Below are 21,054 nucleotides of genomic sequence, written 5' to 3'. Positions count from 1 at the left end.
TTGTCACTTTCTAGCTATCAAGTTTTGTGGGTTATATGTTTGTTTGTTTTTCTCTCTTTCTCTTTTCTTTTTCTCTTGCCTCTCTGCCTTCTTTGACTCTTCCTCGGTCTTTGTGGAAGAAATGGAGATGTCCTCATATAGACAGTGGTGATGGTGCTGAATATGTAAGTACGTGACTTTACACGGGGAACCAACAATTGTTTACTTAGGATGGAATGTATGGTGTGTGAACAAAACCATCTTAAAAGAAATAGGTTGATGAAGAAACCTTGAGGGCACTATATTGAGTGAAATAGGACACATACATAAAGGCAAATATTGCAGGGTCTCACTGGTATGAACTAATTATAATATGTAAACTCATACACATGAAATATAAGTTACCAGGGTATAGAATGAGGCTAAAGAATAGGGAGCAGTTGCTTATTATGAGCAGAATGTTCAACTAGGCTGAACTTAAATGTTTGGAAATGGACAGGGATGATGGTAGCATGTTATGAAAATAACTAACAGTGCTGAAAGGTGTGTGAAGGTAGTGGAAAGGGTAAGCTCAGAGTCACGCATGTCACCTGAAGGAAAGTTGGAGGTTAAAAGATGGGAATGTATAAAACACTGAATCTTGTGGTGGACAATGTCTGTGATTAACTATACAAATATTAGAAATCTCTCTCACGAACCAGAACAAGTGTATGACACTATAACTAGAAGTTAATAATAGAGGGGCATATAGGGAAAAAATATATATCTATTGCAAACTGTACTACAGTTAGTAGTATTTTAACATTCTTTCATCAACAGTAACAAACGTACTATACCAAAACTACGAATCAATAATGGAGGGGTGCATGGTTAGGGGTATGGGAGGATTTGAGTTTCCTTTTTTTGGCTTCATTTCTTTTCTGGAGTAATGAAAATGTTCTAAAAATTGAAAAAAAATCAATTGTGTTGATGGATGCACAGCTGTATGATGATACCATGGGCAATTAATAGTACACTTTGGATCTTTGGATAGTTGTATGGTATGTGAACAATCTTAATAATATATATATATATGTATATATTTTATATATATATAGAAAAGACAGAGAACTATACACTATATATATATATTTATAAAAGACAGAGAACTACACACTCACATTGTAACAATGTCAATTTCCTGGTTTTGATATTGTACTATAATGATGTAAAATACAACTATTAGGGGAAACTGGAGGAAGGGAACAAGTTTTAGTTATCCCAGCTATGCCATGTATATACATGAAAAATAAAAAGAAGTAGAAAAAAATAAAATTTTATGAAGAAAAATAGACTCAGCTATGGCAAAAGAGTGAAAAGGGGGTATGTTATTTTAAATAAGATGATCAGGTGCTACATATGATTCTTAAGTGAACATTCATTAATAATTTTTGGTTTCAGATTCATTTTCCTGTTTATAGTTTAATTTAGGCTTGCATTAAAATCAGTTTATTCTTCTAAAGCATACAACTTGACTACAAGTAGGGAAGGAGGTCCTTAAGTAGCGGAAGACGCCAAGCCATTTGGGCACTAAAAAAAACAAAGTGATAATCTACAGAGACACATAAAATATTCCCATTTGGTAAGTATCACTGGTTCCCTTCCAAAAGAACACCAGAGAGATCTCGAAGGAATTAAAGTATCTTGCAGGTAAGTTGGATGAATAAGAATAAATCACTGACCATGTAGATATTCATGCTTCAAAGATTTATGGTACTGGTAAATATTAATAATTATGTTGTGATTTTCAGTAGAAACTACCAACATTTGATACAATTAGTTTCTTCTTCCTATAAATATAGTTATATATTTATAGAAAATTATAAAGTATTTCCATTTCTAAAACCAAAAGATATTAGGATATAATTGTTTGGGATCATATCAATAGGGAGCAGCAAGCAGAAAAAGAATAAAGAAGACTGAGATTCCTGAAATACAGTTCATTATCAAGTCCATACTGTGTCTGTATTACTCATATATATACACACATTTACTCATAAAATTTCTTAATACAGTTAAATTATAAATCTATTAAGTGCTATGTATTCCACTCACAGAGGTTAACACCTTGTTTTGACGCCACAAATATTAATAAAACTCTACCATAACTCACTTTCACATTACCTGATAGTTATCACTGACAAACACATTTAAAGGTGAAAGGACAAGTTGCAACATTGTCTCCCTAAATCCTTTTTTCATTTCAAAACACAGTCTTTCCAAGAAAGCTGTAGGGCACTCAGGACCATCAGTAGTTCCATGCTAAAATTCAAACAAAATACCATAATCAAGATACAGAAAAAGTGGAGACCAAAGAAGTACAGAAAAATAAAAATTACATTTATCATGTTTAACAGAATTTGATTTTTAAAAATCAATAACGAAAATTACTGATAAAAATAACTATTCGGTACCCCAATAAGGACTGACAAAAGTAACTATTCTGTGTCTCAATAAGGACATCAGATGCACTAAGAAAAAGGCAACTTCTCTACAGTGCAACCCTGGATATATGACACAGATTCAGCATACAGCACAATGCTCTAGAGCCACCCTCTCCCTATCTGGCCTGGCTCCAAAGCCCTGGATCCTTGGGGCAATATGTCACTACAAGTCAGTTCCAATAGGTCCAAGAGGTATCCTGTGAGTGAACCAGGATACTGTGTTGAATCCAGATCCCTGATACAATACATCTCCAGGGTCAAGTCTGGAACAACATTTTGAACTAGGTCCACCATCAGGACCCAACCTCATCCAGGGTCTACACATCAAGGTTAAGAAAATGTAAATCCCAGAATATCCATCAGGCTAACTATAAAGCCAGCAATTCAAAGTCATGACAAAATACGCTTAAGTTACACAGAACAGCAAAGGAGGAACTAAAGGGAAAGCAGAAAAACAGAAAATAAAATTATCAATGATCAGGCAGTATCATGAAGAAAATAATATGCTAGCTTTATAAAAGTAAAATGATAAATACAGGAGTTTTTGAATCTGATTTTTCCTAAGAGTATGCACACACACACTCATATATAATTACCTATGCTATATGTATTTCATAATATACTCTGGACTATGTTGATATGTGGACACTTACAATAGGAAGACACCCATGAACTTTGTACAAATTAACAAGTACAGTAATAACCCAAGGACGCAAGGTAAGCGGATGCATTGACTTGGCTGAAGTTTCATTCTTTTTGTCACTTTCCATTCCAACAGCAGTCCACCCCGAGCTGGATGATGTTGACAATGACAGAACAGGACTTGAAATAATCTCTTCAAAATCCATATACATGTCATCTTCTCCAAAGTAATTTTCCTATAAGAAAAAAACAAACTGCTATCAAAAGAAACATAAACAATACATTTTCATCTAAGAGCCCTAAATTTCTAACCTGAGTATCCCCTTAACCTATTTATTTAGTAAAAAGCATCATGTCTAATTCCTTATAACAAAATATGTATCTATGTATCTAAGTATTTACTTAGCTGCATAGCAAAAAACTATTCTGTAGCAAGCAACACAATAAGTTTCAGAAGTTTACAGTAAAGCTTCATGATAGCACTAACCAATTACAACAAACACTTATAATCTTGGACATACGAGGGAACTTTGAAGATTTGTATGGCTTGGTGGTTTTTTGATCTGTGCTCCTCAGAATTCTAAGGCAAGACATACAGGACATCCTTCTGTGGAAGCAGACAACTACAATGAAAATCAATTTGGCTAAATTCAATTAGCTAAATACTAGAATTCACATTTTCCAGAGCAATAACTAACAGGAATGTTTTAACAGCTTTAATAAAAATATCCAATTTTGGTTACTGAGATAAAAGTATGTGTTATCAACAGTTATCAAAACTTCTTTTCACATAGTTCATTTTGGTTTTTGATATTGGAGTGTTTTAACTATTAGTATTCTGATTTCTTTTGGATGTTTTAAAATTAAATTTAAATTTGGTTTTAGTTGAAATTATTTTTCCCACTGATTGTGAATTTAAATTTTGTCTATTTGATCTACGAGGAGTAACAAAAAGTTATTAAAATATTCCTAATGACAATGTTAACTATATCTGTTAAATATTACAACCAAGTCTGTATTTTGGTAATTTTTTCATTTTAGTTATTAACAAACTGATTTTCTGCCTAGGATTCTGAACATGAGACCAATCATTATCTTTTTTGAAGCAAAAGATGTTGAAGTATCAGTTGGGCTTAAGGGCATACCGTTAATTAGTGGCAAGACAAAGATTAAAATCCAAAATCTACTGACCAGTAGGACTGGTGCTTTTCCTTCTGTTTTCTACTGTCATCTACCAACTTCCTTGAAAACCACTTGAAACCTTGATAATTATCTTTATAATACAACTCTGAAGCATGGACAAATTCGAATACTTATATAAAGGCAGATAAACATCAGATTACATCCTAAATTTCAACATTAAATTTTAAAAACTGAAAAGAAATGTCTAATTGATTTCAATCAACATTAAAATCGTAAAGGTATTCAGAGCCGTGGTTCAACCTTAGATCATTTAGGAAGACTTTTTAAAATACGAATGCCATCCCAGACTTGGAGACTGGTTCAGTAGGTCTGCAGTGAGAAAGGAGTCAAAAGTTATGTGTAAAACACAAAGTTTCTTTGGTGATTTTTATCTGCACACAGTCTCCAAACCTAATCATCTCTGTCCCACCCTCACTCCACACAACTGATCTAAGGAATCAGTATACACTGCAAGTGCTTATTAGTTATCAACATGCTAATAGTTACCAACAAATCATTAGAAATTCTGTTTTTAGTATTTATTTCAGTTAATTTTTAATAATTCTAGCCTTCAAATCTTATTTGTAAAAAAGAATCCCTTGTAGTCTATAACAGTTCCAAGATTAATTTTTTATGTTAAAAAAGACCCCTTTAGATTATTACAATTAAAAGGAAAAAGATTCTCTTGGGTCTAAAGTTCAATCTGCTACTAAACTAATCTCCACTTAATTATCTGAAGCAGAAATAACTCATTTCATATTCTTTAGGGACCACTGAATGCCCAATATAGTAAACGACATTCCCTAATTTTTTTAAATGTGTCAATGACTGATTTTAAGGAGTAAGGCTGAGTCTTTTTACATTTTTATCTATTGAATATTATCAACTAAATGTACTTCTAAAATTATAACTCCTTTAAAAAGCTAGTCTAATGTTAAATGTTTAATACTGGGCACCTGATTTGAGTTGTTGGGTCTATTTTTTTTTTTCCTCTATCTAATATGTGAATTCCATCTAGAATGGTTAACTGCTTAAGAGTTCACTAAAAAAAAAGTGGGGGGGAGGTGATTGGCCAAAGTATACAACAAGTGGTAATACATCAGGCAAACTTCGAAGGGGTTTTAAGATTAACGAATATACAAAAAACGTTTACACACACAAACAAACTTCCATTTGCATTCTGTTTTAGGTAGCACCCAAAATTTAAAATCAACTCCAAACAACCTTAGAAAAAAATCATTGATTTATAAATCTGGGAAAATGTGAACCCAGTACAGATAGGCTTCACTAACAACAAACCTTTTCCCTGACCAACCCTGATCTTCCTTGTACCTTTCCAGAATTAATTACTCCCCTCACTGTAATATTACAGAATTCCATGTTAGCTGAGAATTCAATATTCAAACCTTCGCAGTTGTGAAACTGCAAAAGGAAACAAAAAAGTAGGCACTTATAAGTACCAGATGAACATCCCTCAAATAACTCTACTATTCATGATGTTATTATTTTGATAATTAGGCTCTCTTACTATCAGATGTAATAAACATCCAACAGAACCATGAAAATCAAAAGCAAATTGAATTTGTAAACTCCAGAAAAAATGCAAAACTTGATGAAGTTAGTGAAATGATGTTGGAGAATGGCTCAAACCACAGGCAAAACTGTCAGTGATTCATTAGGATCTGGAAGAATCAGAGCAGTTAACAATAAAGATGAGTAAATCAATAAAAATGATAACTTGCCAGGGACCTTTTAAAAGTAGGATTTGAATATCAGAAGAATAAGGTATTCTAGAAAATTGGCACAGTTCTCAAATATTTTTCTAAAAATAAACCTTCTTCATAATCGTGCTACAGAAATCAACTTAAAGTGCTATCATACTGTGCAATCATATAACTTCAGTGGAAAAATTACACCAAAATGAATCAACACTGTTTTGGCCTTTGTTCTAACAATTAGTGCATATCTATTCATAACCTAAATGTAATTTACTCTGAGAAAAACTTATTTTCATATATTTGCTTCAAATTTAAAAATAAAGCTACAAACAAATATTTTGCTCATTATTGACCATGAAATGTCTGTTTTCAAAAGATTCATCCGAAGTAGACTTTTCTTGGTACCAATTATCCAATTGGTTCTCTTGTACTGCTATTGCTGCATTAATTATGATGCATACAAATGTGTCCATATATTTGTCTCTCCCTCTAGTCTATACACTCCTTGAGAATAGATGCTATATCATCTCTGTATATAGAATCATTCCTGAAACATACTAAAAGCTCAATAAAATGATGCATTGAAGAGTGTACTATCTGTAATAAAGAATTTTTTAATTGCTTCTATCACCCCAAGTCCAGTCAGTACATATAATAGTATCTTCATCACTTCAAATCACCCAACTGGTTATTTCAAACGGTCTCAATGTTCAATTAGATTTTAAAGGCTTTGCCTATGTTCAAATATATATGTAAGTTATTTTTAAAATCATACCTTTATACATAGAAAACCATTTAATAGAGGTCCGTAGAGAGTTATATGAGAATCTGGGGAAAGTTCCATTTCTACATGAAGTTTATCAGGTGCAAGTTCTGAAGGATCAATAGGTGGGCGTGAAGAAGTAGATGGAGAAGAAACAACTCTGTCTGAGATCTTCTGGGATGGTCTTAGTACAGATAGCATTGTTTCTTCCATTTCTGACACTGGAATAAATTGAAGAAGAAAAAGTTAATGTTTGGAAAAGGGGGAAAAGCACCTCTTAGAAGTACTTCAAGGAAATACTAAGAAATTATATTTTCCAAATACGAAAGCAACTAACTTTGATACAATACATATAGTATACAAATAAAGCAGATCTAAAAGACCAATAATTAAGAAAGCAAACAGAAATAGACTTAATTGAAATAGGTAAAGAAATACATAAGTCAGTGTTCTAGTTTGCTAATGCTGCCGGAATGCAAAACACCAGAGATGGATTGGCTTTTATAAAAGGGGGTTTATTTGGTTACACAGTTACAGTCTTAAGGCCATAAAGTGTCCAACATAACAAATCGGCAATCGGGTACCTTCACTGGAGGATGGCCAATGGTGTCTGGAAAACCTCTGTTAACTTGGAAGGCATGTGGCTGGCGTCTGCTCCAAAGTTCTGGTTTCAAAATGGCTTTCTCCCAGGACGTTCCTTTCTAGGCTGTAGTTCCTCAAAGATGACACTCTTAGTTGCACTAGGGGTATTTGTCCTCTCTCAGCTTCTCCAGAGCAAGAGTCTGCTTTCAATAGCTGTCTTCAAACTGTCTCTCATCAGCAGCTCCTGTGCTTTCTTCAAAGTGTCCCTCTTGGCTGTAGCTCCTCTTCAAAATGTCACTCACAGCTGCACTGAGTTCCCTCTGCCTGTCAGCTCATTTATATAGCTCCACTGATCAAGGCCACCCTGAATGAGTGGGAACACGCCTCCATGGAAATATCTAATCAGAGTTATCACCTACAGCTGGGTGGGGCACATTCCATGGAAACACTCAAAGAATTCCAATCTAATCAGCATTAAAATGTCTGCCCCACAAGACTGCATCAAAGATAATGGCGTTTGGGGGACATAATACATTCAAACAAGCACATTCCACCCCCTGAACCCCAAAATGACATTATCTTTCCATAAACAAAATACATTCATCCCACAACAATATCACAGATACTTAAATCATTTCAGTAACAATAGTTAAGTACAAGATTCCATTAAAATCAATTAGAGGCATGGTCAGTACTAAGGCATAATTTTCCTCTAGCTGTGGATCTGTGAACTTAGAACAAGTTATGTGCTTCCAATATACAAAGGAAGGACATTCATAGGATAAACATTCCCATTGCCATAAGGGAGAAACAGTAAGGAAAACAGGTTAACAGGACTGTTCTAGTTTGCTAATGCTGCAGAATGCAAAACATCAGAGATGGATTGGCTTTTATAAAAAGGGGGTTTATTTGGCTACACAGTTACAGGCTTAAGGCCATAAAGTTTCCAAGGTAACACATCAGTAATTGGGTACCCTCACTGGAGGATGGCCAATGGCGTCCGGAAAACCTCTGTTAGCTGGGAAGGCAGATGGCTGGCGTCTGCTCCAAAGTTCTGGTTTCAAAATAGCTTTCTCCCAGGACATTCCTCTCTAGCAAGCTTGCTCCTCTTCAAAACGTCACTCACAGCTGCACTGAGTTCCTTCTCTTTGAGTCAGTTCATTTATATGGCTCCACTGATCAAGGCCCATCCTGAATGGGTGGGGCCATGCCTCCATGGGAATATCTCATCAGAGTCATCACCCACAGCTGGGTGGGGCACATTCCAAGAAAATCTAATCAGCACCAAAACGTCTGCCTCACAAGACTACATCAAAGATAATGGCGTTTGGGGGACACAATACATTCAAACTGGCACAAGGACCAAAACAGTTCCTAAAACCTGCAGGACAAACTGCATTAGATTTCAAAGCCTGAGAGTCATTAACAGAATGAGGCTGCATCCTTGGGGTTTGAGAGAGAGGGAGTCTAACCCTTCCTAAGGGTCTTTGTGGCAACCCTTTCCTCTCCAAATGCTTAGGTGAGTACTCCAACATATCCACACAATGGGGAGACCACCTTCTCGGCCCCAGCCTCCTCAAACATCGGGGCAGCTCCTGGATTTCCTTCCATCCCCGGGGCACATGCTCAACCCCTTCAGAACAGTGGTGTGGCAGCCAGGCTCTCCCCAATTCCCTGGGAATGTGCTCCACCTTCTTTGGGACCAGGGAGGGGCAAAAGTCTTCCAGAGCATGGAGGTGCAATGCTCGCCCTCAACCTGTGGGGCAAACTCACCCTTCCCATTTGTGTGGGCCTCTCTGCTCTCCCAGCCCAAGGCCTCTTGACTCCAGACCTCAACCTCCATGGCTCTGTCTTTGGAGAAATTTTTCCTTCAATTTGTTCCTTGTCTGTCTCCTCCAGTCCAGACTGGCAATGGCTCTGTCTATAAAGATCTTGCAAAAATTCTGTTGGTTTTGCATGAAGCACACAGGGGTCAAAGCCGTCAGACAATAGGACTTTCCACAAATCCTTTCTGCATAACTCCATCTCCAATCTTGGCTTGTACTGAAACAGCAGCTGGGTTCCATGTTTAGTTAAATCCTCATGTTGGGCTGTATCTTCTGGGGATCCACCCCCTGGAAGTCTGAAATTTTCCAAACCATCAGTTTCTGGTTTCTTTGAACCCAAGAGTTCAGTTCTAAGTTTATCTCTCTCTGCTCGCATTTTACTATAAGCTGCAGGGAGAAACCAGAGTACATCCTCCACACGTAGTCTGGAGATCGCCTCAGCTAAGTATTCCAAGTCGTCGCTTTCAAATTCTTCCTTCTATCTGACACCAGGACTCAATTTTGCCAAATTCTCTGCTACTTTAAAATAAGGATTGCTTTCCTTCCAGTTCGCAACAACACATTCATCATTTCTGTTCAAGGTCTCATTAGAAGTATCTTTAGAGTTCACATTTCCACAAACAGTCTCTTCAAAGCAGTTTAGGCCTTTTCTATCAAGCTATTCACAATTCTTCCAGAATCTTCCCCTTATCCATTTAAAAAGCCGTTCCAACATGTTTGGTATTTGCAAACTCAGCAGCAAAAGCACCCCCCTCTCGGTACCAAAATCTGTTCTGGTTTGCTAATGCTGCCAGAATGTAAAACACTTGAGGTGGATTGGCTTTTATAAAAGGGGGCTTATCTGGTTACACAGTTACAGTCTTAAGGCCATAAAGTGCCCACGGTAACACATCGGCAATCGGGTACCTTCACTGAAGGATGGCCAGTGGTGTCCGGAAAACCGCTGTTAGCTGGGAAGGCATGTGGCTGGCGTCTGCTCCAAAGTTCTGGGTTCAAAATGGCTTTCTCCCAGGACGTTCCTCTCTAGGCTGTAGTTCCTCAAGAATGTCGCTCTTAGTTGCACTTGTGGTATCTGTCCTCTCTCAGCTTCTCCGGAGCAAGAGTCTGCTTTTAATGCCCGTCTTCAAACTGTCTCTCATCAGCAGCTCCTGTGCTTTCTTTTTTTTTTTTTTTTTATTAAATGCTTTGTATACTTTGACATTTTATTAAAAATACTATAATGTAAGGTAGAATGCTTAATAGATAAACCATTTGAAAAATCTTTTTTTAATAGAATTGGACAGATTTATTATTTTCATTTTTATAATACTTGAGAAGATGGTTTTGATTGAAAACTTATGAATTCATAATTTAAATAAAATAGATATTTATATTATCATTAAATTTTTGTACTTCTTTTTCTTACTGGGTATATCCTAACTTTTTTTTTTTTTTTTTTTTTTTTAATCTTCATTTTATTGAGATATATTCATATACCACGCAGTCATACAAAACAAATCGTACTTTCGATTGTTCACAGTACCATTACATAGTTGTACATTCATCACCTAAATCAATCCCTGACACCTTCATTAGCACACACACAAAAATAACAAGAATAATAATTAGAGTGAAAAAGAGCAATTGAAGTAAAAAAGAACACTGGGTACCTTTGTCTGTTTGTTTCCTTCCCCTATTTTTCTACTCATCCATCCATAAACTAGACAAAGTGGAGTGTGGTCCTTATGGCTTTCCCAATCCCATTGTCACCCCTCATAAGCTACATTTTTATACAACTGTCTTCGAGATTCATGGGTTCTGGGTTGTAGTTTGATAGTTTCAGGTATCCACCACCAGCTACCCCAATTCTTTAGAACCTAAAAAGGGTTGTCTAAAGTGTGCATAAGAGTGCCCACCAGAGTGACCTCTCAGCTCCTTTTGGAATCTCTCTGCCACTGAAGCTTATTTCATTTCCTTTCACATCCCCCTTTTGGTCAAGAAGATGTTCTCCGTCCCACGATGCCAGGTCTACATTCCTCCCCGGGAATCGTATTCCACGTTGCCAGGGAGATTCACTCCCCTGGGTGTCTGATCCCACGTAGGGGGGAGGGCAGTGATTTCACCTTTCAAGTTGGCTTAGCTAGAGAGACAGGGCCACATCTGAGCAACAAAGAGGCATTCGGGAGGAGGCTCTTAGGCACAACCATAGGGAGGCCTAGCCTCTCCTTTGCAGCAACCGTCTCCCAAGGGTAAAACCTGTGGTAGAGGGCTCAACCCATCAAACCACCAGTCCCCTATGTCTGTGGTCATGTTAGCAACCATGGAGGTGGAGTAGGCGAATACCCCTGCATTCTCCACAGGCTCCTCAAGGGGGCACTACATCAAAGTGTCCCTCTTGGCTGTAGCTCCTCTTCAAAATGTCACTCACAGCTGCACTGAGTTCCCTCTGCCTGTCAGCTCATTTATATAGCTCCACTGATCAAGGCCACCCTGAATGAGTGGGAACACGCCTCCATGGAAATATCTAATCAGAGTTATCACCTACAGCTGGGTGGGGCACATTCCATGGAAACACTCAAAGAATTCCAATCTAATCAGCATTAAAATGTCTGCCCCACAAGACTGCATCAAAGATAATGCATTTGGGGGACATAATACATTCAAACCGGCACAGTTGGGTTACACAGAATCAAGAAAAGTTCCTTTTAACATAGGCAACAAACATTTTCATTAAGTACCGCAATATAAATTTGGGTCACAATTACAAGTTAAATATATTTGGACATTAAACTACAAAGTTATTTTCACACAAATAGCTATTCAAATACAATGTGACATTAACAAGCTACCATGCTTATCAACAATAATGAAAACTATTGAAAATTTACACTGAATAAATACAAAAAACTTTCACTTGACTCAAGTTTCTTTTTGGACCCAGATTATATGACAAATTATATTCAAGGGAACTATAAATTATGTGATAGCTGTTAAAATGCATTCAAGAATCTAACTTTTCACACAATAAAGTCCTTTATATAGATGGACATAGATTCACACAGACCTTGTTTCATATTTTATCTCTGCTACTTCTAGGGAAAATTACCTACCTTCTCTATTTCCTCAACTCCAAAGTGAGAATAATAATATATTCCTCATAAAGAAATGAGATAACTCAAGCTTGGAAACTTCTTGGCCCAGTATTTGACACATAGTAAATATACAATAAAAATTAGCTATAATTATGCCAAAATCTTCAAAAGTTTATAAAGGTATACAAATATGTCAGAAGAATATATTTACTTTCAAAATGTTGTTAATTCTTTCTTTATATCTTTGATGATAATCATAACACCAGAGGTTTTAAAACACAAATTATATAAAAAACTTACATGATTGTTTTAGCTGTTCATCTGCTTTTTGTGGATAAATTGGATGCCATGTATAATCAATTGTAAGCATGACACTTGGGACAGTCCAGCATTCAACCCAACCAGCCCTTTGAAGAGTAAAAAACAAAATTTCTAGTTAAGCATTTATTCCTTTAATTGTACACAGATACTAATTAATCAAATTTTATTGTTTTTCTTAAAAATATAACATTAATAATAATGATGAAAATTATTTCTCCACATATAAACACAAAAAATGCTTAGGTCACTAATTTCATGTACTCACGTTTCTTGAGTAATATTCCGCCATTTTGGTTTAACTGTTTTTTGGCCACTTTGACACTCAGCAGGAATACCAGTATCATGAGTCATTTTATGTGGGTGACAATCTTTTACTAGCATAAATAATGAATATTTACTAGGATGACAATCTGGTAGAAACAAATGAAGATCAACATCTTCTCCCTATAAAATAATTTATAACCATCAAAATTTTAAAAATTGGTACATAAATATGTTAAGTTATTATTTACAGCCAAATATAGCTTCCACAATGTTGAAAGTAAACTGGGAAGATATAAACATGATAAGTCCAGCCTCATCAAGAAATGCAGAGAGAGAACAGCAGCCTCTGAGGCCTTGAAGAAAACCAGCCCGCAGCAATAAGAGATTAACCCCCTATCCAGGACTGGCATCAACAAAAAACTTTTTGCTACAAACTTTTCTTCCTTCTCCTCCTCCTTCCACAGGTTCCCATGTGCGTGAACCTGCCTATATAACGCATTCTCCCTGCCACGGCCGGTACAGACGCCACTTTGTGCGCTGCCCAGGCGGGCTCATTTCCACTCTCAGAATAAATGCCTCTGCCTGAGCTCCTCAGCTGTCTCTCCTCTCTGGCGATTGGGGGTACCTTTCACATAACTTTCAAATGGCAGATTTTACACTGAATAGTCACATAACTGGAATAAGATTTTACACTGACTAAAACTAAATTCTGATTCAAAATAAAGAGGAAAAAAAAGGCAAGAAAAGAAACAGCATACTTTCCATATAATTGTGAAAAAGAAAAAGGCACAGAATATCTTCCAAAGGTATCCATGGAATATTTCACATCACCCACTAAAAAAAAAAAAAATTACCTCACTAACACAAGCTCAAATAAAAGCTTTTTATTAATTGAAAAATTATTAGTATCTCTTTTGATTCTAGTAAATTTTGTTTCTTTAACTGGCTTTTAATCATTGTGAATTGACATATCTAAGAATCTTCATTTGGTTTCACTTTCTTTCTTCTAGGTCCTCTGATCTTTGTTCTTGAGGTCTGACTTCTTAACAGGCAGTAGAGTACAGTGGTCAAAAGAATGGATTCCTAAGCTATACTGCCTGAGTTCAAATTCCAATTCAGCCACTCACTAGCTGCATGACAATTTACATAAACCCTGTTCCTCAATTTCATAATCTGTAGATGCAAATAATAACTACTTCAAGCACTTGTAACAGTATCTGACAATGGAAAAGGTTTAATAAGTTTTAGGTTTAGTCTTACTACTGTTTTATTTGTTACCACCATAACCACCGCTAGTACTGTAATTACTATCTTTCCCATGCCCTAAAATTAGGTGTTCTACAAAATTTTGAACTTAGAAATACATAAGAGTGGCTTTCAGATAAAAGAAAAAAGGTGTTTGTGGTTATTCCTTGAATTCATGTTTACAAATAAGAATTAAACATAGACAAGTATACAATCTAGTTCACAGACCTACTGAACATTAGGGCTAGAAGTAGTACTTAAAAGTATAGATTAGCCAACAGAGGCTAGAAATGAGCCCTAAGAATATAACTGACTAGGAAATTTTTTTCAGTTGTCCTACTACTTCTTAAGGGCAGTAAATGACAAAAAGGAAACAGCAGCAATTCTGTTGCTGAAACTAGTAAACAGTGGAGGAAAACTAAAATACATCAGAGCAGCAATGGGATGGGCATAGGAGAGTAAAGATATGCTTTGAGAAATCAAACTTACTAATAAATCTTGTGGTATAAACAATGTATCCAATTATACGTACTCGTAAAGAGAACTTGGTATTGCATGTAGCTGGAACAAAGTCCGTAAAAGGCAAAGAGAAATCAATATTTAGTGTTTCCCCACAGGCTGCCAGGTAAACTACAAAAAAAGAAAAAGGAAAAAAAATTTACTTTTAATTTCAACATAATCTTAACTAAAAATTGTCCTAAATGCACACATAAACAAAACTGAATTTAAGACAATATGCTTTGTGTAATACAAACTCTGAAATAGTCCTCTCAGAGTCCTATGAGATAATGGGGGGGTGGGTCAGTTCTGGAATCTATTTAAACTACTAAATCAATACTAACTTTGTTAGCATTTGTCTTAATGAACAAAATACTTAATTTTTAAAAATTTCTTACCATTTTCTTGTTGTTTAGTGGAACAGTCAATCCAATTGTGTTGGTTAGCAGCCCAAATCATTTCAAACTGATGAAACATGATTTTAAAATTCCATGTATAAGGAACAAATGAAAAAATGTCCGGAGCACTATCACTAGACCAATCTTGAACTAAATCTAAAATTACAGGGGTGGGGAATGGAAAGTTAATTGAAATTCAGAAATCAAACATAAAAATTCTAATATCAATTAAATATCAATTTTTCTTTTCTAACTAAAAAGAATTTTTATACTGAAATATTTGAAAGGTGATTAAGATGTGGATAAGTGATTTGACAATAAAAAGATGTTTACTAACTAAATTACAGTTCCAATAAGAAAAATGTTATACATATCACATACCTATTGTTTTTTAAAGAAATTATAGAAAATAAAGAAAACAGGAAAAATATTACCTGATATTCCCCTACTCAAATATCCAGCACTGTGGATACATTTCCTTCTAAATTTTTTATATAGAGACTTTTATACTATTTTATAGACATGTGTTTTATAAGTTGCTTTTGGCACTGAACTTAAGTATTTTCCCATATTATTTCATACATATTTACATAACTTTTAGATAATAATTAATTAGATACATTTTCCAGAATTCACTTAATCATTTCCTATAGTTGGATATTTAGACTCTTTCCAAATTTTATGTTATAAAAAAGGCTATCATTATATTTTGGGGCAAGATATTTTTCATATTTATGATTACTTTCTCAGCATAGATTCCAGAAGTGGAATTGCTGGATCAAAGCTTAGGAATCTTTTAAGGCTATTTTAAATTAACGAATTGCTTTCCAAGAGAAATGAATCCATTTATATGTATGCTTAACTACCCTAATTCATTATACCTTCTACCTGCCTTGTATGTTTTTTTTTTTACATGATAATTGGTAACTGTAAAATGGTATCTCAATTTAATCTCATTTCTTAATTAGAAGAACCATTGCATATTTTCATGTTGTTTTATTCATTAAACAAATATTTACTGAGTGCTTACTGTGTTCCATGCTCTGTTCTAGACTCTGATAATATAATGGTGAGTGAAACATAGACTCAGCATTCTTAGAATTTATAGTCAAACATCTTTGTTGACTGTTGACTGTTGTATGTTTTAGTTGCAGCTTCTTAGAATCTTGTTTCTACCCTTAGTCTACTTATCCTTTGTTACCTTAATTTATTTTAAATCTCAATATAGTACATATAGTACATACATAAAGATATTAGTCTTTGTCTATCACAATAGTTTCCTCAACTTTTACTTCTGTTCTCTACATCGTTTACATGCACTGTATACTTGCAGTAGTAATATCTTTCAATAAAAGGTCTCTTCCCAGAGGTGTCAAATTCATCTTTGTATTTTCACAGTACATAACACAGTGTCATGCATATAAAATTAGAACCTTAGAACCTTGTGAGAGAAAGTGTGTGTGTGTGTGTATGTGTGTGTATCTCTATGTGTTTGTGTATATGTGAGAGACAGAGAGACAGACAACTGGAAGCAGTATTGTTGCAGCATAAACTGTGACACCAGATAGTCATTAGGTTTCAATCCTGGCTTTATTCTTTAACTAGCTATGAAATATCTCAGACCAATGATGTAAACTCTATCAGTTTTCTCTTTTTACAATATGATGACAACTTCACAGACTTATTGTGAGGACTGAGATGATACACATGAAATTTTAGCACAATATCTGGCAAGGATAAGCACACCCACAAATGGTAGCATTTATTATTACAGATATCCTAAGGATAATAATAGGTAAAATTATTAAATGTTTAAAGTAGTTTTCTCTGCATTTTAAAGGGGATATTTAAACTGAAAAATATTAAATTCAGTATTGAAATCAGAAATCAAATTTATCCTTCATAATATCCTATGAGCTCATTTAAAATTTAGCTACACATATATTAGGAGAGAAATTCGTCACTCTAACATGGCAAAATAATGTATTTCATATCAAAGTTCAGTAGTAATATAAATTAATATTAATTAGATATAGCTTTACCTTCTCAACAATAAAAGGAATAGGGCATATTAAACTGTTCTATTAATAGAAAAAGGAAAATTCCACTTATTAAATTTACTTTAAATATATTTTCATTTCATTTAACAAGCAGTCACAGAAGTTCATCATGCCTTATAGTATCTATGCTTAATTCTACTCTTTCTCTTCTTTTAACTAACCTGATTCCATCCTTACTTCCTAACTCTATTCTTTAGCACAATGTCTAGCACGTAGGAGATGCCAAAAATTACCTGTGGAATTAACCAACACCACAAAATAAATTCATCACTCATCAGGCTGACTTCCTCACTTTTCTACATCATAAAAATTTTTGGTTCAGCATTTACTTAAGCTTCTCATCCTATCTAAAATAAATATGCTCTTTCATAATCACTCTGTTAAAGGAAAACCCTAGACATCTCAAAAAAGCACAATACTACATAAAGAGCACAGTATCTGCAGTCAAAAAAATTGTTCTCAAATGTCTCTTTCACTTACTAGCTTCATGAATCTGGCTAAGTCATTGAATATCTCTGTGCACCTCAATTTTGTCATTGTTAACTCAAAGATATTAACAATGCCTCTTCCTTTTTGGGGTCATTATTAAAATAATATAAGTGAACATGCTTTGTAAATGGTAAATCTATGCAAATCTCAGTTAATATCATTGAGTTCATTATCAAAGACATATCAGACCTTAAGGTCCTTCCTTACTTTTTTCAGATTACACTCAGATCATAGAAATGTCTTCCATATTCAAGTCTTACAATATGCATTTGTCAGCTTCACAATTCATACTTGCATTTAATACATTCTGTTTTGTATTGTTTCATTTGTCTATTTTTTGTGCACATGCCAATATACTTGAGACTGATAAACAATACAAAACAAGATATGCCCGTAAGTGACATGCCCATAAGCTCTCTGAAGGGAGAGATAATGTTTAATGTCTGTTTTGAATCATCAGCCATATAAAAGATTTTCAATTTTTATCGCTTACATTTATCTACTTTATACTTCTACTAATTATAAGCTGGAGATATAATAAACGCCAGTAAAATAAGCACCAATTCAAATAATCTACCACGTATCTCAGGAAATCAATGAAATTTTATGTTATTAGTTATTTCTATTTTAACAAATCTTATTAGATTTTTCTTCAATAACTTATTTGTATTTCAACATGTCATTATTCTAAATTATGGTTTTCCTATCAGCTTCTACAATACCTTAAATGCTAAATATTAAAAATTATACTTTCAGGCCCTGTGGGGCTCCCCCGGCGTCACAACCGGGTCTTTTCCCCCGATTGGGCCACTGAGCAAGCTGTGGAATCCGGTGCCATGACCACCTTGGGCCTTGCGGGACTGCTCAACCGTGTTCCGGCCACAGCCTGGAGAACCGCAAGATCACCCCTTTTGTGGCATTCTTTGAGGAAAACGAGTTCTCTAGGAGGAAAGTCTGAACCTGCCAAACGATCCCTTAAGAAGCCAGAGTTACCAGAAGGTCGTTTTGATGTACCAAAAGGTTCCCATTTAGAGAAAGAACCACTGGAAAAATTTCCTGATGATGTTAATCCTGTTACCAAAGAAAAGGGTGGACCCAGGGGCCCACAGCCTACTCGATATGGAGATTAGGAACGTAAAGGACGTTGTATTGACTTTTAAGTCACATATAATTTTTCTGAATATGTACATCTGAATTAACTTATTTTTTATTATTTTATTTCTTACATAGTTTAAGGCATCTGATTTCTATAATGTGTTTAAAAATATATATGATGGCTTTGGAAGAAAATATACTACTATAAATTGGGAAAGAAAATATTTCTACATTAGCACATATGACTTTAAATCTATTGAGGTATGGAAGTGATCAGAGCTGCAAACTTTTACTTCAGCATTTTTCAGTTTAAATTAATTAGTTACTTGTAAAATGAAAATAAAATAATTTTTTAAATTCCATTACCGTGTGCTAGGTAACAGTGACTTTTTAAATGTGAGTTAAATAATGCATTATAGTTTGAGTAGGCCATAGTAACTACAGAAAATCTTTTAACAAGGAGCTGGATTACTTGCTTCAAAACCTGGCTCCACTTCTTACTAGCCATGTGACCTTGGGTAAATTACTTACTTTCTGTATGCATTAGTATCCTTATGTGTCAATTTGAAATAATAATAGTTCCACTTCATAGGGTGGTTTGAGGGAGACTTAAATAAACAAACATGTAGACCCCTTGGGGCAGTGTATAACACATATCTCTCATTAAATGCTAGCTATCCTTAAATCATATATTTTTCCAGGTATTTAGACTATCTGGGGAGGAAAATTAAGAAACAGTAATTTGAAATACTTCAGTTGGAATTGTTTTATATATATGCAACACTTAAAAATCATTAGTTGAAAAATAGTGATTATTTGCTTGGGTGAACTGAGATGAAATATGTTAAATTTGTAAAACATAAAATTCAGGTACAGCGGGCAAATATGAGAAAAGCAGAAAACAGAATCTGCCAATCTAGTCAGATTTGATGACTCAAAAGCTCCTATGCTATGGCCTTGATAACTAGGTCAGGAAAAGTCAAGTCCAGTTTACAGATCTGGAATGAGGGAAGGTAAGGAATTGCTGGGCTCCCTTAGGTGTCCTTTGTTACAGATCCTTGACCTCATGTGGATAGAGATTGGGCCTTCAGCTCCGGGCTACTCTTGAATTACCTAGGAAGAAAGGGTTAACAGACCCTATGGAAAGCAGGATGCCATGGGCTGATAATTTTGTGACATTATTTCAGAAGATTGTAAGGAGACCTATTTAAGAACGTAAATTTTTTAAAAAGTATATTCTACCCAGAAACATACTAATAGTGTGCAAATAAGGACTAGTCATTTGGCCTTTATATCAGTTGTCTCTCAGTCAGTGTTTGTTCTGATGGCAGTTACTGTATATGGTGTGAAGTAATAACCACATTACTTTTAAAATATCCTATAATTTAATCAGCCTCCAATTAGCCCAGATTAGTGAAGGTTTTTATTAGGTTAATTCAAAAATAGCACTTCAAATTATTTTGTATTGTATAGTCTTGCTTGTGTTTTGTTACAGTCATCATTATATGTGATAGAGAAAAGACAATTTATATACCAAGAGCTGATAAAACAACCAAAGAGTTGTATAAAGATAATATAATCTTTCACCTCTGTTAATAGTAATGTATTTCACGACAGTTACCGAAATATTTATGGTCTTTATTTCCATCAAACATTAACAAGAAAACTTGAGAACTCTCAATTTGGAACACGAGATAATGTGAGCTTCCTGGAAATCTGTTGCTCACATCTCCTCCTTCAGAAAGAAAAGTTGACTGAGAACCCCAGCTGCTGCCCTTTGGCATCCACTACTATGTTCTTATTGAGGCCCCCACCAATGACTGAGCATATAGATGCTATTAATGCCAGCCCTTTCCTGTGATGGGTGAATTTGGTTCAACAACTCCCCATAGGCCTGCTCAAAATTTTTTTAGGACTGTGCTGCAGTCCAAGACTTCCTACCCAATTCTCATTTTCTTTCCTCTCCTTCACCGTTTTCAGATCCTACCTGCTCCTCCCTTTTACCATTCACAGATATCTCCCCCAATACATCTCTTTCACTTTTAATCCAGTCTTGGCATCTGTTTCTTAAAGAACCCAAAATAACATGGATGATGTTTTTTTTTACATTTTTTATTATGAAATATAATGTTATATATTTCATATTATTTCAAATATATGTATAACATATACTGAAAAGTGATGACTTTCAAGTACAATTTAACTAGTCAGAGAGTAAATTTCAAAGGATGTTATGGGTTACAGTTAATATGGATGATTTTTAAAACACACTTATAAGCAGGTTTTCAGAAAATGTCACTGGCTTTTTCCAGTATAATCATAGTTTAAATAATTTTACACTGCTTTGTGTTATGGATTGACTTGTGGCCCCCAAAAAGATATGCTGAATTTGCAATCTCCAGTACCTCAAAATGTGACCTTATTTGGAAATAAAGTCA

At 34.9% G+C, this 21,054-nt stretch overlaps 1 protein-coding gene and 1 pseudogene across 8 annotated transcripts in view; one reads left to right on the top strand and one right to left on the bottom strand.

Moving 5' to 3' along the window:
• KIAA1109 (KIAA1109 ortholog) overlaps positions 1 to 21,054 on the bottom strand; it is a 236,371-nt gene that overhangs the window by 155,161 nt on the left and 60,156 nt on the right. For all 8 annotated transcript variants that reach the window (XM_037830586.1, XM_037830590.1, XM_037830591.1 and 5 more), the window contains exons 16-22: positions 14,973 to 15,128; positions 14,609 to 14,706; positions 12,833 to 13,011; positions 12,547 to 12,653; positions 6,780 to 6,988; positions 3,116 to 3,340; positions 2,143 to 2,280 (exon numbers count right to left, since the gene is read on the bottom strand). In XM_037830586.1, the coding sequence (XP_037686514.1) occupies positions 2,143 to 2,280; positions 3,116 to 3,340; positions 6,780 to 6,988; positions 12,547 to 12,653; positions 12,833 to 13,011; positions 14,609 to 14,706; positions 14,973 to 15,128 (1,112 nt within the window). The remainder of the gene's footprint in view (positions 1 to 2,142; positions 2,281 to 3,115; positions 3,341 to 6,779; positions 6,989 to 12,546; positions 12,654 to 12,832; positions 13,012 to 14,608; positions 14,707 to 14,972; positions 15,129 to 21,054) is intronic.
• Positions 18,326 to 18,681, top strand: LOC119529826 (annotated as a pseudogene).

The sequence above is a fragment of the Choloepus didactylus genome, chromosome 3, assembly GCF_015220235.1.
Source record: "Choloepus didactylus isolate mChoDid1 chromosome 3, mChoDid1.pri, whole genome shotgun sequence".
Taxonomy (NCBI): Eukaryota; Metazoa; Chordata; class Mammalia; order Pilosa; family Megalonychidae; genus Choloepus; species Choloepus didactylus.
This window is presented reverse-complemented; position numbering and strand designations above follow the sequence as displayed.